At 45.9% G+C, this 17,714-nt stretch overlaps 1 protein-coding gene across 7 annotated transcripts in view; it reads right to left on the minus strand.

The window, feature by feature from the left end:
* KDF1 (keratinocyte differentiation factor 1) overlaps positions 1 to 17,714 on the minus strand; it is a 32,935-nt gene that overhangs the window by 9,173 nt on the left and 6,048 nt on the right. The window contains exons 1-4 of one of the 7 annotated variants that reach the window (XM_061597379.1): positions 15,266 to 15,403; positions 14,857 to 15,001; positions 7,387 to 7,453; positions 3,448 to 4,528 (exon numbers count right to left, since the gene is read on the minus strand). In XM_061597379.1, the coding sequence (XP_061453363.1) occupies positions 3,448 to 4,507 (1,060 nt within the window). In that variant the 5' untranslated portion in view covers positions 4,508 to 4,528; positions 7,387 to 7,453; positions 14,857 to 15,001; positions 15,266 to 15,403. Of the gene's footprint in view, positions 1 to 3,447; positions 4,529 to 7,386; positions 7,454 to 14,856; positions 15,002 to 15,265; positions 15,404 to 17,714 lie in introns of those variants that run through there. The other 6 variants (XM_061597373.1, XM_061597372.1, XM_061597375.1 and 3 more) reach the window with 6 other exon arrangements.

Raw genomic sequence — 17,714 nt, forward strand, 5'->3', positions numbered from 1 at the left:
GGCCACCAACTTGGATGGCTTTAAAAGAAGATTAGACAAATTCATGGAGGACAGGGCTATCAATGGCTACTAGTCATGATGGCTGTGCTCTGCCACCCTAGTCAGAGGCAGCATGCTTCTGAAAACCAGTTGCCGGAAGCCTCAGGAGGGGAGAGTGTTCTTGCACTGGGGTCCTGCTTGCAGGCTTCCCCGAGGCACCTGGTTGGCCACTGTGAGAACAGGATGCTGGACTAGATGGGCCACTGGCCTAATCCAGCAGGCTCCTCTTATGTTCTTATGTTCACATAGTTAAAACTATGGAATTTGCTCCCACAAGATATACTGATGGCCACTAATTTGGATGGCTTGAAGAGAGGATCGCACAAATTAATGGAGGATAAGGCTATCAATGGCTACTAGCCACAGTGGCTATGTCCTATCTCCACTGTCAGAAGCAATATGCCCATGAACTCGTTGCTTGGAATCACGGTTGGGGAGAGGGCTGCTGTACTCAACTTCTGTTTCCCATTGGGGCATCTAGTTGGCCACTATGAGGACAGGATGCTGGACTAGATGGCCCTTTGGTCTGATTCAGCAGGGCTCTTCTTATGGGAGGCCCTCTGCATGCCCATGAGCAGGACAGGTGGGGAGCAGTGTGAAATTGTATATGAGGACACAGAGGCAGATGATGTCTACCTGCCTGTTTTTTGGGGGGAACTCATACAATCATGCATACAATTTAAATGTGAACTTTTAACGCATTCTTTTAAAAAATTGGTGCAAAACAAGGCAAAGGAGACAGACGATTGACTGCAAGCGTAAATGAGCATCCATATGCAGGATCTCTGCAAGCTCAGCCACAGAAGAGATGCCTGGATATAGGTTTGGGGATCTGAAGATACAAGTCAGTTTAGAAAGGGAGCTCCTGTTTAAGCACATTTGAGAAGTACTGGCCTAAAACTAAGCTGCTGGTTGGGGAGAAAATACTTTCTCCATCCCCGATGTTTAGTGGGCACAGAGTACTCTACTGATCCTTTATAAACTCTATCCTCCCTTACAAACATTGCTTACTTATGTACTTTGCTTTAAGGTTTTAATTCCTGCACAGGAGTGTTAAAAAGTCTTCTTTGAGCTTTGGCCATTGCTTGTCTTTCCTTTATGGGCTGAGTGGGGAAGAGGACTCAAAGTGCATACAAAGCCAGACTTCAGGGCTTTTTTGCCAAGCTCTTCACTTTAAAGGGGTCCTGGTGAGACATGTGCTGGTATATTTTGAATACAGATCCCCAATCAACATTTCTGTACATACATTTGCTGCTCCTGGACAGAACTTTCTGTCCCAGCAACCGTCTCTTCCTGTGCTTTGGCCAACTTCACACCTTTTTTAAAAAATAGGCCTTTTGTCACATTCTGCAGCTAAGGGAGAGAGCGATTTCTCCCATGAGTGCATTGCATGTAAAAAGTCCATTGGAGAAGAACATTATGCACCGAAACAAATCTCTGGAACCTGGGGCATCACACTTCTGAGTATATGCATCTATGGGCAAGCCAGGCAGGTTCACAGCAAAAGGCTAGACTGCCACTCATGCTATAACTGGCAGAACATGACTTCTAGCGCACGGAGAGCCATCTTTGAAAAAACATTCTGATACTGGAGCTGCTCATGCTGGTAGATTGTCTGTGCATCCAGTAACCGCCTCACAAACATAATCAAACTAAAGCACAACATCTATAAACCTATCCTCTTAATATAGGGGTGGGAAATGTTTTTGGCCTGGCGTGCCAGACCTTTATCCCCCCCAACCCCAGTGACAGGTGGGTGTGACCAACCACCTGTCCATCTGATGTCATATTGATGTCAGGTGGTTGACAGGTGGGTTTCATTTTATTATCTTATATTTTATTTATTTATTTATTAGATTTATTAGTCGCCCATCTGGCTGGTTGTCCAGCCACTCTGGGCAATGTACAGAATAAAAACATATTAGAACATTATCAAGGCTAATAGCTGTTGAAAGAATTTTACTAGAGGAGACAAATTCCTTTATTTGAAAGGCCTATATGATTATGGTTGAACATCTGCTTTGCATGAAGAAGGTCTCTGGTTCCATCCTTGGCATCTCTAGGTAGGTCTGGGAATGTACCCAGCCTGGAATCCTGGAGAGCTGCTGCCAGTTAGTGTAGCCAGTACTCAGCTGATGGTCTGACTCGGTATAAGGCAACCTCCTAAGCTCCTAAAGTGAGCTTAAGGGAAAGACAGATGTACATAACAGCAGTGGTGAATCTGCAGTGGAAGCACACTTGCTGTTTACCCATATACACATGTAGCCTTCTTCTGAGGACTGGACCTAGAGGGAATCTCTGCTATTTTAGAGCAGAGATCAGATTTGCACAGCAGTGACTGGATGGTCTTTGGGTCACTCGTGGAGCAACTCTCCCCCCCTCCAATCCCTCAGAGGCAGCCTGCACACAGTGCTGACTTGCAAGCCCTTGTGTCAGTTGGGAAGCTACCTCCCAGTCCAAGATCCAGAGCCAATTCCAATGTTTGAACATGTAGCAAACAGAGTTTTTACAAATGAAAAAGGCGAACAGGTAAGAGTGACCACGTTCAGGCAAAACGCTAAGCCATGAGAGATGGTTTGTTTAACCATACCATACATGCACAGCTCAAGCTCTCCCACTTTGCTTCTCTTTCAGTTGGGCGGGGAAACAAACCACAGAGAGGCTCGCTTAGCATGGGGTCTAAGTCAGCACTTATGGCTTGCTTCTCTCAAACCAACCAAAATCCAGGACCAAGAACAAAACCGTGACTTCAGATTGTGGTTTGTTCGGAGTAAACCAAACCACAAGTGCTGGTTCAGATACAGCGCTAAGCCAGCTGCTCCATGGTTTGTTGCCCTGCTTGACTGAGGGAAGAATGAAGAGGAAGCACTCTGAGCTGTGTGCACCACCAAGCATCTTGTGCACAATATGATTAAACAAACCATGGTTTGCAGCTTAAAGTTATGTCTGAATGAACCCACTGGAGCACATAAGCATATCAGGCACTTGAGGGAGGGGGTGGGAGAAGAGAGGTAAATAAAAAAAATGAAGTGATAGCTCTCTTGAAGCTTTTGATCCAAAGAAAGAAACTGGGGTGAAGCAGAGTTTTATCCTGCCACAGAAAGACCCATCACTGCTCCTCCCTGAAGGTACTTTTCTTGCTGACTTAAGCTAGCGACTATTTTGTGGCGGTGAATTGCACACTTCCTTTTGCCCATCCTGAACCTTTGCCAAGCCATTTCATTGGGTAGAATTCAGAGAGAAAAAGTTCTCTCTCCTGAGCCATAGCTCTATGAGCCTCTCTACAGCACCTACACCTCTCCTTTCTCATCCCAAAAGCCCCAAACTTTACACAGGTCTTCATCAGAAGGTAGGCAACCTTGGTCATTTTGGCTCCACTCTTCAAGCAGAGTGAAGGTTCATACATACCTTCTTCACTAGGGAGCACAGATGCCAACATGGTCCCATTGCCGCTGTCTGGCAGATTGCCTCTATTCATGCTCTCCTCCTGGCTTGGGAGGGTCGGGGCCAAAACACGAGGTCGGACCTGGCTCTTGCGTGTGCTAATGCGTATGATCCCCCGGACCAGCCTGCATTCGGCATCCTGCTCGTCCAGGTGATAGTCCTGAGTGATGCTGTTGATGAGGTCTGAGATCTTGTTGGTCTTCTCCAGGAAGACCGTGTCTGACGTGCACTTGGCCAACTCATCGATTTGGTGGACACTGAAGAGCTCCCTCAGCTTCTTGAAGATCAGGGTATCAATCTGTATGCTAGACATGGAGCTGTTTGGGTCAAAGAAGTCACCGTCGATATCCAGCTCGTGGAAGGAATAAAGTTCTTCGGAGCTTCGGTTGCTAGTGGAGACCGGCTGCTTCTCTAGGCTGTACGCTGAGGAGTTCTTCTCTGGGAGTGGCTCCTTATAACAGGAATCTGCATCCGTGTGGGAGCTGGGGCTCCGGTTTGGATAAACCGGGACCCCTTTCAGTTTCACGTCTGGGTAGCTGAAACTGCTACCCACCACGCTCTTTTTGGTTTGGCTCCAATTCTTTTCAGTGGGGGAGCTACTGGCAGGACTGTTTGGTGAATGGCCGTTGCACTCTCGACTCTCGTCCGTCAGTGTCTCAATGTATGGGTACTGGATACTAGACTGGCAGTCCCTGAAGCAGTCCCCGCATGTCACGATACAGCAGAAGATGGCTTTGCAAACACTCCAAGCCTGGGACAGAGCGGGGCAGCATGGGGGCTCGGGAGCCTCTGCAGTGCCAGAGATAAAGGTGCTCGTTTCACCTTCCCGCCCATTGGAGTCTTTGAGATCAGCTTTGCGGCTTTTCCCAGCTCGTGTTGGCTTGTGGGCCTGCTGGAGCTCAGAGGTGGAGCCGCTAACGTTGTTCGCCTTAGGAGGGTTGATCCTCTGGGGTAAGGCAACATCTTGATGGGGCTGGTGGTATCTGCTCAGGTTTCGGCGATGTCTTTGTTTCTTTCCAAGCATGACTTGCCACCCTTTAGACTCCTAACAGGAGGGGAAAAAACAAGAATAACCACACGCAAGCATGTATACTCCACATCACATCCAGATAACCTCCTCCAGCCAAGATCCAGGCCCCCGTGCCTGAGCTTCTGCAGCCGCCGCCCAACATGAGCCACCACCAGCAACAGCGGCAGCAATGGCAGCGTAAGTCTGGGGAGCAGCAGCTGAGCGAGCCCGAGGACGTGGAGATGGAAGCAAGCTTATCTGGACACTGGGGGAAGACACTGCCACCTAGGAATTTGTTACAGCCTTCTTTGAAGGATATGGACTGCTATACAATGATGGGACTTACGTATGTATTTCTCTCTTTCTCTTTTGCAGAGTAGATTGATTTGAGATTTCAGCCTGTTTTGTGATATTTTGTGGTGTTATTTATTGATAATGTTGTAGTTTTTTATTGTTATTGTTCTGAATTGTTTTTATTATATAATAATAACAACAACCTGAGCAGCAGAACAGACAGAGCTCAAGATCCTCAAGTCCTGCCTCTACCAAAACAGAGAGACTCCCCCCCCCCCCGCCAAACACAGTTAAGGCTCAATCTGTGCCACTTGTGCTGTAGTGCGGGATCTGCATCTGCACAAAAATCCCACAAAGTGGAGAGGACTGCATGTGGACCAGAGGAGGAGGATGCTGTGCTCCTGCTGGGAGGAGGGACGGGATATAAATCAAATAATAAATAAATAAATAAATAAAATTCATTATGGGGATAGAAAAGGCTAGCAGGACTCAGTGCCATGTTCTGAATCACAGCACCCCTTTGCCTCGCATGTCACCCTTCCTTTGTGTAATTTGTGAGATACAAATCCCACCCTACAGCTTCAAAGGCAGGCAGGCAGGCAGGCGGGCAATCTTGCTCTGCTCTGCTGTTATCATACTGGAAATCTGCGATCAAAGAGAAAGTATGTACAGTAGGGCCCCGCTAATACGGCGAGTTAGGGACCAGGCCCCCGCCGTAAAGTGGAAATCGCCGTAAAGCGGGGGCCCATAGACTATAATGACACAAATGACACAAAAACGTCGCAAAACGGCAAAATCAGCTTTAAAATGGGGAATTTCCCCTGCTTGAAAGCCACCGCATCAGCGGAATGCCGTAATGCGGAACGCCGTAAAGCGAGGCCCTACTGTATTCATTCTGTCTAGTTAAGGGTGTCTTCATTCCATCGCCTCCTCTATCCTGGAATTCGCTCCCACAAAAGACAGTGACGGCGTGAGGCAAATTCACGAAGGACACGGCTATCAGTGGCTACTAGCTACAATGACTTAGGTTCTACCTCCATGGTCAGGGACAGTAAGTCTCTGGTTTTCAGTTGCTGGGAATCACAAGTGGGGAGAGTCGCTGTTGAGCTCAGGGCCTGCTTTCGGGCTTCCCATGGGCATCTGGTTGGCCACAGTGAGAACAGGATGCTCAACCAGATGGGCTGTTGGCCTGATCTAGCAGGGCTATTCCAATGTTCTCTATCTCAATAAGATTCTATCACACAGGAACATGGCTGCAATGCTGCCAAATTTCTAATGAAAGCCTGCTTTGGGCGCTGGACACATACCCCACCCCGTCCTACAACCTCTGCATTTAGTGTCAGACGAAACAAATCTCCCATGAGACTTCCTTAAAGGCTAACAGATTAATTATGACACAAAGCTTTTCTGCACTGGAGTCTACTTCAGATTGTTTCTTTATCCAGCAGAGCTGCATTATGTGCTGCGATTCTGTGGAAACACAGCATAGGGCAGCTGATGCAGAAGTCAATTTCCTGAGAAGTTTCCCTTTTTAAATTTATTGAAATAAAGCAAGTTTGTAGCCTTGGTTGCTGTGAAGATACACCTAAGCTCCGGATGGCCCCACACAAACTGAAAGCACTGTCACTATTGGTGGCCAGGGAGGGGAGGAGGAGGAGGAAGGATTGTCAATTTTGTTTTCCAAGAGCAACCCCTTGTCTCATGTTGAATTTCTGCTCTGGGCTTTCAAAAACAGCTTTTGGAATTGTGGCTATGTGCGCAAGAGAGAGGAGGTGGCAGAAACCTCCCCTGGTGTGTGTGTGCATGCAGAGGACACATTTGGGATCCTGTCCTGCGTGGGAAGTGGCTGCTGAAGGTCCAGGAGACAGAAGGGTGTCTGAAGAAGACCCCATTATGGTCAAGGGTATAGTTGGAGCTTTGGGGTCAAGCAGCACTCCTTGTCCCTCCCCATTACTTGCAAAACCAAAATACAGTTACGGAACATTATAAATGTTGCAGAATTACACAAAATTAGAAGTTATGCACATCAACTCATTTTGCCTCATTTGAACCAGGCTAACAAAGAACTCAGAGGACAGCCTGGCTGGGAGTCCAGAGTCTGTGAGTTCAAATCCCCACTCGGGTCTCCTGGGTGTGAGCCAGCTAAAGATCATCCCCACAGGGAGTGGCTCAGGGATTATGTGCCCTGCCACCTGTGCAGCCGTGGGCAAGCTACATAGTCCCAAGGAGCCCAGTTGCCCCCCAGCTGGCAGTTGCGGACAAGGAAGGGGCTGGCTTGCGCAGCTGTGGCAAGCTGAGCAGGCCCTAGCCGGCTGGGGAGGACCAGCCTCAGAGGGAGGCAATGGTCAACCCCCTCTGAATACCGCTTACCATGAACACCTTATTCATAGGGTCACCATAGTTGGGATTGACTTGAAGGCAGGCCATTTTCTTTTTTTGAGGGCAGAAATGAGATTGCCAGGGGAAGAATGTCATGTTTTTCTTTTCTGGTGCAGAGCACATAGCAGTTTTATGTCACAACTTTTTCCATCTCACTTCTCTTCTCCCTCCCCACCAAAAAAGCCACAAACACCCTAACTTTTTTTTTTTTAGTTATTTACCTTTTGCCCTGCCTTCTTTGGGATTAATCGGGACTCTAAACAGCTGCTTCGTCCATTTCAGAAGGTCCTATGCTCACAGAGACAAAAATACTGAAGAGTTTAACGGTTAAGTTGATTCCGAGGATTTGTTTTAATCTATTTATGTGTCTGCCGCCGTTCAAAATATACTGTCTTCCCAAGACAGCCGATTCATATTTTAAAATTACATACAAATATCAAGCGATACACTGGTGGTAAAAACAGCAGTAAAACATTTTTCACTTCTTCTGATCCATCAGCCAACCATTCTAACAAACATAGAAGCTGCCTTACCTCTTACACATCCTCATTAAAAAGCAGCCACAAATAAAAATATAAATGCCATTAGAACCTACCTGATAACAAGGAGGGGGCTGACTGTACATCTTTGGGCAAGGAGTTCCACAACTGGGGAGCCACCACAAAAAAAGCCCTGATCCTTCCGGCCTGCCAGCCTAACCTCTCTTCCCGGCAGGCATACTTGTCCCTGAGCTTCAGTCTCTAGCAAGTTTGTATGGGTGCAGACAGGCTTTTAAAAGTAACCTGGTCTCAACCGTTATGGCAGAGATTTGGATTTCACCCCCTGTAGCCACTTCTCTCCCCCCCCTCCCAGATCAACCCCCCCCCCAAGGGACAAAGAAAGAAAGAACACACACACATACTTCACTTTTCCAAGGGATCTGGGTAAAGGACAGATCCCGGAGAATTAATGTGAGCTTTGAATAATAATAATAATAAATTTAATTTATATGTCGCCTATCTGGCCAATGGTCACTCTAGGCGACGTACATAAAAAGAATTAAAATACAATACAGTAAAATACAATGATACAAGTAAAACAGTGCAGCAGCAAGTAATAATAATGCAGGGTACGAGGCATTTAATCATAACAATTAACCCTCCCCGGAGGTCCCAAAGGCCTGTTGAAAGGGCCAGGTCTTTAAGGCTTTGCAAAATGCATTTAGGGAAGAGGCGTGCCGTAGATCTTGTGGGAGGGAGTTCCAAAGAGTGGGGGCCGCCACTGAGATGCCCTCTCTCTAGTTCCCACCAATCTAGCTGTTTTTGTCGGCGGGATTGAGAGAAGGCCCTGTGTGGCTGATCGTGTCGGGCGGCATAATTGGTGGTGTTGCAGGCGCTCCTTTAGATAGACTGGGCCGAAACCGTATAGGGATTTGAAGGTTAATACCAACACCTTGAACTGGGCCCGGAAAACAACAGGAAGCCAGTGTAGATCGAACAACACAGGTGTGACGTGATCCCGGCTGAAGGAGGACGTGAGGCACAGCTTGGCACTTCCAACTTTATACTTTTGTTCTGTGTACTTTTCAATGGAGAAAGAGACAACAACTACCCTCATGACCAAGGGGGCAGTGTGGAGGCTCGGAAGTGCTGTAGCTAGCTACCAAGGAAAGATCTCAGAGGCACCATTGTGCCTGTGGGCACATTGACAACACCTGCATTAAAGGTCACCACTTGTATTTTGGATTGGACCCAGATGCATCCAAGCAGCTGATGCAAAATAGGTATAGTACAGAGAAAGCATTCAGCACCGCCATCACTCAGACCGCTGTACTCCACATCAGCAGAAACTTCTGAACAGTACAAAGGCTGCCCCGCATGAAGTGCATTGCCGCAGTAGGGCAGCCATTGCTGATGTAGACAACCTACTAACCGGTCATTTTGCTACAGAATAACCGAAACTAGATGATTCTCAGCTGATCTTTACAATTGTGACAGGATCAAGGGAAGATATTAACTTTTGGTTAAGCAACACAATCACAACTCACTCTATATGGTTCTAGCAAGGTTTAGGATGTGCAGGAAAGGCAGGAAGTTTCAGTACCAGCCAGCCGGCCCCCTACCCAATTTCCCCAGGCCACAGGGTCATTTTGGAGTAACCCCACTACAACCAGAAAAGTGGGATCAATTTTGCAAAGACAGCCTGTTAGTTTCACAGGAAGGAGTGAACAGCGTTAAGCCTTAAGAGGCAAAGAAACTGTGTTTGCAGTGCCGTAAGGCAACGGGGAAAGCTCCAGTGCAGGTCAGTGAACAAGGAAATTCCAGAGCTCAAGTTGAGGGGCAGGGAAGGGCCGCAGGTCAGTGGGAGAGCATCTGCCTTGCATCCAGAAGGTTCCAGGTTCAATTCCTGGCATCTCCAGGTAGGGCTGGGAGAGACCTCTTTCTGAAACCCTGTAAAGCCACTGCCAGTCAGTGTAGACAATACTGAGATAGATCGACCAGCAGCTTCCTGTGTTCCTAAGAATGCACAGTGCAATGTCTCAGATGAAGACCTAGCTGAGTGGGTAGGTTCATATTCAGGGAGGTGGTTAAGCTATCCTGCCTCTGAGCCCCTGAAAAATTTACAGCAGCCTTGCAAACAAGTCCACAAAACTTACCAGGCAGCTATTTAAACATTCACTATTTTACTAGGCTACATTTCCATGGAAGCCCTCTTCTCTGCAACCAGCATAGACAAAACCAGTTGCTACTTGCCCCGCTGCATGCACAAAAGCCAACCAGATTGGCCGCTGACTCTTACTTCCGGGGGTCAGTGTCCTTCATTGCATCTGAAGGCAATAGGCTAGCTTGGGTGGCACAGGCCAGGTCACGCGGTACACACAGCTCTGCCCCCTCCCCACCCCAAAGCATTTGCCGCCTGAAGTGGCTGCCTGACTCTCCCTAAAGGTAAAGCCGGCCCTGAGCATGGAAATGCTACTAAAACCATTTGACTGCTGCCAAGCAGGCTGGTAGAGGACAGATTGCTCTGTTCTTTCCCCCTCCCCCAGCTGTGTTTCTGTGCAGAGAAAGAGGCTTCCTTTCCTCTGCAGCCAGCATGGATGACAAGCAGGAACGAGCCAGACCCACTCATTCACTTGCATAGAATTCCTGGCTCGCCTATGGCTACTAGGCAAGTTATTAAACCCAAGGCTGTTTTAAAGTCAACATCAGCACTTTGATGAATTGAACCCAGAAACAAATTGGAAGACAAAGATGGTATAACAGTGGAGTTTTATATGCCAGATTTCCCCACACCTCCCCATATACTGTGTGCTACAGTAGTCTAGTCTGGATGTTCCCAAAGCATTCTTGAGCATGGCCAGTAAAACATAACATTTTAAGTATTTAGCCATTAAGAAAGATATCAGCCATGTACAGCAGGGATGGCAAACCTATGGCCCTCCAGATGTTGTTGAACTGCAATTCCCATTGGCCCTAAGAAGAATGGCCAATAGTCATGGATTATGGGAGTTGTAGTCCAACAATATCTGAAGGGTCACAAGTTCCCTGGCACTGAAGTACAGAGCGGGCCTGAGCATAGCAAAGAGGAGAAATATTGCTGTAGATTAGGACATTTCACAGAGCTGGGAAAATACAGACTTTAAAAAATAAAACAACACTGTTGTCCAGATGTCATCACCAAGCTGCCAGCTTCAACCTCTGAAATGAGGGAAATCTGGACAATCTGGGGAGAAAACATTTTTATATAGGGACAAGCTTTTCTGTAAATAGATGAGTCTCCAATCCTAGATATACTTAGATGGGAGTAAGCAACACTGAACTTACTTCTGAGCAGACAGGGATAGAACTGCATCCTTCCTTCAGATCCATTCCTGACTACATATAACCTCTATACATATTGACGGAGGGCCAAGCTCCCCATCAGTAAAATGGGGTTTTAAAATTTACTGTGTGCAAATATAGACATAAACCCTGCAACAAGGTAATCCAAACTCTACTCCCAGAAAGCCTTCAGAAATTATGAAAATTAAGCAAATGTACAGACGTTTTGTCTCCTTTATAACAAATCCACAGAATTAGTTCCTTCTACGTGTGTGTGTGTGTGTGTGTGTGTGTGTGTGTGCGTGCGCGCGTGTGCAGAAATCCTGAAAGATAAGTCAAGGGTGGAGATAGAGAAAAGAGATAGTAAAGTTGTGGCAAAAGGAAGGACTGGTTAAAAGCGAGCAAGGAGTGATTTTTTAAAAAGCTCTATAACACTGTGACATACATTAACCCAGTTCAGATGCAACACTAAGAAAGCTATAGCTCAGCATGAATGAGCCGGTGTGGTGTAGTGGTTAGAGTGTGGGACTGTGACCAGGACCTGGGACACCAGGGTTCAAATACCTCACTCGTTTGCTGGGTGATCTTGGGCCAGTCACTGTCTCTCAGCCTAACCTACCTCACAGGGTTGTTGTGAGGACAACATTGGGAAGGGAAGAGCCATGTTTGTATGCCACCTTGAGCTCCTTAGAGAAAAAGTGGGATGTAAATGTCCTAATAATAAAATACAAATAATAAAAAAGCAAATGCACTGGTTCCTGGTGTGAAGATCACGGCTGCAGTGCACTTCCCTTAGCCCTACTGCTGCTGCTCTACCTGAAGTCAGGTCATGGTTGGGCTTACTGTTACCTCTGAACCTAGGCTCATGATTCGACTCATTCCAGACAAACCATCAGCTGTAACCATAACTTGTTCTTGGCTTACTGCTCATGGTTCATCTGGGGGAGGCAAACCAGAGGTCTGGGTTTGGAGGTAATGCTAAACTAAACCATGTCTTAGCTTCAGGTAGGGCAGCAGCCACAGGACCAGGGGAGGAGCACTGTAGCTGTAGTCTTTGGTCAGAGAACCACACGTATGCTCATACATGCTAAACCATTGCTTGATGTTATGTGCAAACAAGGCCTTTATGGATAATCCCTCAGTGCAGATTTCACCAGCATTACCTATATACCTTCAAGCCTATTTTTTTTGCAGCTTTAAAGACTAAAAACTGATGAAAGCAAAGAAGCTCAGGATGGTAAATTGCACACAGTATTAAGTTCTGCACTAGCACAGTATTTTTGTAGTACCCAGTACCTAGTATGCTCACTCCTGGCCCTGCTCTGGATACCACTGCTTTTACTGCCAAGGCTTAGAGAAGCAAGAAACTGGATCTTTTGGTATCTTTTCTGTGGAACTCTCTGTCCTGAAAACCAAGCATGACTAACTCACCAAGAGTGGAGTCCTGAGAATACTAGTCCCATTGAGTTCAATGGGACTGACTTCCTAGGTAAGTGTGTTTAGGATCACAGCCAGAGTTTATTTAGGAAGTCATTTGGCCAACTGGCTAACATGGCCGCTGTAGTTTGTTTTTGCCAGTTGTCTATGCAATTTTAATAATCATTTTTATATTTGTTTTAGCTTGTCATTAGCTACCTTAAAAGTCTTTTTGACTGGTAACATTTTCAGCTCACATAAGTGAAAGTGTAGTCACCTGCTGTACAAGGGTATTGTGCACTTTGAATGGGTAATGATTTAAAAACACTGAGCCTGCATGTGTTTTAGTTGAGGACATTTTGCCAGTACCCTCTTTAATTTTGTTACAGCATTCATTCACAAATGAGGTCTTTTCTGTGGTGGAATTTCAGGTCTGGAATGCCCTCCATAAAGAGGCATGTCTTCTGCCAACATTACGATCTGTCTGGCTCCACATTAAGATCTTTCTGTCTATTTTAGATGCCATTTTAGTTAGAATTTTGCCTTATTCTGCTTTTTACTTATGTTTTTGCACTGCCCCTATTTTACTGTATATTGTCAGGTTTCATATTGTACTTTTGTTGTATAAATAGTTTTATACACATCTTTGTACGCTGCCTCAAAGGGTGAGTAAGAATTTTTTTAATACAAATCAAAGAGTTATTTTAATATATTTTCAAGTCTGTTTTTATGATGTTTTAAAGTGTTTTTGGTGCTTTTATTTGCCTCCCTGGGCTCCTACTGGGAGGAAGGGTGGGATAGAAGTCAAATAATAAATAAACAAATAAGAGTTTGCTAGTATCTGTGGGCTGTATTCAACTTTAGTCATACTCAGAGTAAACCCAATGAACTTAATGGACATGACTACATTGATGACTAATCAATGGCTACTAGCCACAATGGCTGTATTCTACCTCCAGCATCAGAAGCAGTATGCTTTTGAATATGAGTTGCTGAGAATCACAGATGGGGAGAGTGCTGTTGCACTCTGGTCCTCTTTCAGGCTTCTCATAGGCATTTGTTTGGCCATTGCGACAACAGGATGTTGGACTTGATGGACCATAGGCCTTATCCAGAACGCTCTTTTTATGCTGTTCTTCTATAACTTAGGTCCATTAATTTCAATTGATCCATTCTGAACTCAGATGTATGTGTGTGAACCCTTTCATCACAACCCTTTCTAGCAACACAGATGCAAGAAAATCCAGAAGAATGTAAATGCATGAGAATTAAGGGCTTTGGAAAAGTATTGAGAGGGAGCTTAAGAACTTAGGCTCAAGCTAGGGTGTCCTTGGTGGGAACAGTTAAGATATATGGTCAGTATTCAATGTTGCTGTGCAAAGGGGTGACTTCCAAATGAGGGAGGGAGACAGACAAGTTATGTGTTGAACAAACACAAGATCTCACTGTTGGATCCCCTTTGTAAATGATTCTAGAATCACCAGCTCAAACCATGCCTGCTATTTGTCATGTTAAAAAAATTCCCTAAGGGAATTGCCCCCACCCACCACACCTGCATAATTCCTGTTACTGCCCAGCTAACTACTACAAACAACCAGAACATCTGTTTCAATATGAATCCCCACCCAAACTCAACAACCAAAGCCAGTTACCAAGTACATCAATGACTTCAGTAGAGACACCACCACCTTCTTTTGGCCACACTGTCTTTGGAAATAAAATAACTAATGATGAGCTGGTGTGGGATGCATAAATGACTCTGCTAGCAGTGGTATGTAGGGCCGAGAACATAAACCTAGAGACAAGTAATGCAGATGAATTATCCCTTAACACATTTTAAATCTCCACTCAACGCTTAATTTCCTATAGAGTCAAGAGTGGTCTCAAACAGTGGATGAGTTGCTTTCATTCACTGCAGATGAAGAAGCACAGCAACTATATTGAATCCAAAGGCAAAATCAGTTAGTTACCCTGGATTTCAGGAAGAACAGGGCTACTCTTGAAATTCAGGGTGAGTTCTATGCTTGCTGTAAAGAAGAGAGAGTAAATGCATGTGTTAAGGGGTGCTGGTAATCTGGACTGGATAAATTAATGCGTGAGCAGTAAGAACTACAAGGAGTTGGCATGCAGATAGCCCTGCTCAATCAGACAAGCTGAACTTCCACATTTAAAATATCAATAAACATCTAGGGTAAAGGTGCAATCTGACTCTATAGTAAGGGCAATGAGATCAACGTCTCCAATCATCCCATTTGAAAAAGGAGGTGGGGTGACACCCAGTCAAATCCTGCCACTGGGATGAGGAATTGTGTTGGGATACCCATCAACTCCCAGAAACTAATACCCTCCATAATCCCCTTTAAGGCCACAATCTTAAACGTATTTACTTGAAAATAAGCCCCCACCCCTTTGAAATCAATAGGGCTTCTAAGATTCATATATAGGTCTGGAGGCGAAAATGATGTTACAGATTACCTGCGACACGATTTTTTGGGGGGGAGGGGGACTCTCCGTATATGTGTCACACCTTCATCAGCCAGTTTCCTCAAAGTTGTTCGGCCTCAAATCGTCGGGTTTTAAGCCCTCCTTCCCTAAAGCAAGGGAGATTCGCGATAAGGAGCTAGGGAGAAGAAAAGAAAAACACTCGGACTTTTGGGGGGCGAAGCGTGATCGGAAGGAGGGAGGCGATGAGCGAGATACCCAGGGGGGCGGTGGTGTCACCATTACACCTGGGCAGGGCCTAGTCCTTCTAGAGGCACGTCTGGGACAACTTAGCCTACTGGGGTACTCTCAGAGCTCCCCCCATCTCTCTCCAAATTTTACGGGGGGTCCTGCGCTCCCCTTGCCCCGGGAATGGTTCCCCCCAACCCCGCCTTGGCATTACCTGCCGAGCCAGGTGAACGGCGTCCAGGGCCCCTCCCTCACCTGAGCCCAGGTATGATCACGTGCACTACGGGCTGCCTCGAAGGACTTAATTCTTCAGAAGGCAAAAGCGCTTCCTCGAGTGGCCTCCACGTCCCGCCCACTCTTGGCAATAGTCTCCGCCCCGCCACCCCCCCATTTCTCTGTTTCATGCCACCCCGCCCCGTAAGATGGTGGCTAATTAATAACATTTTACAAATATATATCCTGATTGAAACTGAAGGGATCTTTTTTCAGTTACTTAGTGGTTAGGGGAAGGCACTCCGTACATGCTCAAAAGCATGCTTTATCATCACTGTCCCTCATCTGCAGTTGTGGTAGGCAGGTAATATAGCTCAATATCATTATTCCTTCTCATTTCAGACATGAGGGTTGTATCCATCTTACTCAGAGTAGACCCATTGAAATTAACACCTAATTTAGTCATGCTAATTAACTTAAATAAGTCTACTCTGAGAAGGACTAGCATTGGATACAACCCTTAGGGTAGCGCTTAAATTGCACAATCTACACACGAGTGGTGTGTTAGCAGGCATGGGGGAACCCCAAGAACTACAAAATATATTGTAAAAAACCCTAAGGGGAACTGCATGTACTCAGTGGCCACAAAATGCTGAATAAGGGGAGGGGGGTGGAAAAATGAGGGGGAAATGGAGTATCCTGGAAGAGGGTATGGCTGCCTGTACAGGAGCACTCCATGCTGTAACATTTTAACATATATTAAATTCTATTCCTAGGGATACTTAAAAAAACACCCCACCCTATCTGTTGCTAGTTAGAACAAGATTCCCGGATGACAGAGGCTCTCTGACATTCTGTAAATGCCTGTAGTGTATTTTCAGTTCTGTTTCACACTGCATTAAAGTGTGTTTAGTGTTGTTCATTAAGGCTGTAATCCTAAACACAATTATTAGTGCAAGTAAACCCCACTGGACACAATGGGAATTACTTTTGAGAGTAAATATGCATAGCATTGTTATACAAATTAGTTTTCTGCCTTTCTATGACCTCTGAGGTTTAAACCACAAACCAAATAAACACTGACATCTGATCTGATTAGTAAATAGTATTACAAGATCCCTCTCTTGTATTCTGTGTTTATCAATCCAGAACAGTTACCACCCCTGTTGGAGTAAGTAACAATCTATAAGGAGGCATTACTCATTGAATCATAGAGCTGAAAGGGACCGGAGATGGCCCACTGGGGCAAACCTCAGTCTGCCCTCAGCCAGCTCCCCTTCCCTGCCGTACAAGTCCAGGGGGTGGTTTTACTTGTCATTGGCTCTGGCTCCACCTACTGTTGGTCGCCCTGCCTTCCATCTGTCAACAGCGTATAAGACACTGCTGCCCTGCCATAAAGCAAGCTAAGGCCAGAATATCGTTAAAGATGGCTATGAAGGCTGAACAGGATAAAAAACAGATTTGACTCATAAGACACAAATCCCTAGGAAGCCCTCCTACTTGAGCGTTGCCGAGCTGCACAAGAATGCTACTGTATCTTCACAAGAGCTTCACAAAAGATTGTGTCCCCTGTTGATTAGCATTTGGATTTTGGGTCTCAGATCCACCAAAATCTCTTAGATTGACACTGGGAAAAGGGATGGCAGTGGCTACGTAAAAAGGCATGACAAATACCCTCAGTGCATGGTTAGAGGCCGCTATTCTGTGGAGTCTGACCCTATGCAAATTCAGGCAGAAGTAAGTCTCACTGTATTCAACGAACCTCATATTCAGTGTTTTCACTGTTCATATTTATATACCATTTTACTCCATGTATATCCCCATTTTAAATGTATATATCCCCATTTGATTTTCAGAGCAACTCAAGGCAGTTTAGAATCCACAGCGCAACAGCAATATAATGAAATCCCCATTAAAATCACACACCAGAGTCAAGTCCCATGGCTTACTTTTACCTCTTCCAACTGGGTGCCCTCCCAATGTTGTTGGACTACAATGGCCATCAGCCTCAGCCAGCATGGCCAATGATCAAGGATGATAGCAGTTGCAGTCCCAACAAAATCTGGTGGGCACCAGGTTGGGAAGACTGGTGTACATACTTCTCCTTCCCCCCCATTTTATCTTCACAACAACCCTGTGAGGTATGTTAGGCTGAGAGATAGTGGCTGGTTCAAGGTCACCCAGTGGGGTTCCTGGCTGAAAAGGATTTTGAACCTGGGTCCATGTGGTCTTAGTCCAGGACTTTAACCCACTGCATCACACCCATTCCTGTTATTATGCTCCAGGCCTCAGCTCTGAAATTCAAAACTGATTCCACTCTGTAGCTAAGCCCTGGCTCAAGTTAAGACACTCCTGCAGATGCATGCTACAACTATGGGGAGGAGGGAACACTGTTCTCTTCCAACCATTAAGAACCTGTCAAGCAAAAGCCTCTGTATTTTATGTGACTG

This window comes from Rhineura floridana, chromosome 15, assembly GCF_030035675.1.
Source record: "Rhineura floridana isolate rRhiFlo1 chromosome 15, rRhiFlo1.hap2, whole genome shotgun sequence".
Classification (NCBI taxonomy): Eukaryota; Metazoa; Chordata; class Lepidosauria; order Squamata; family Rhineuridae; genus Rhineura; species Rhineura floridana.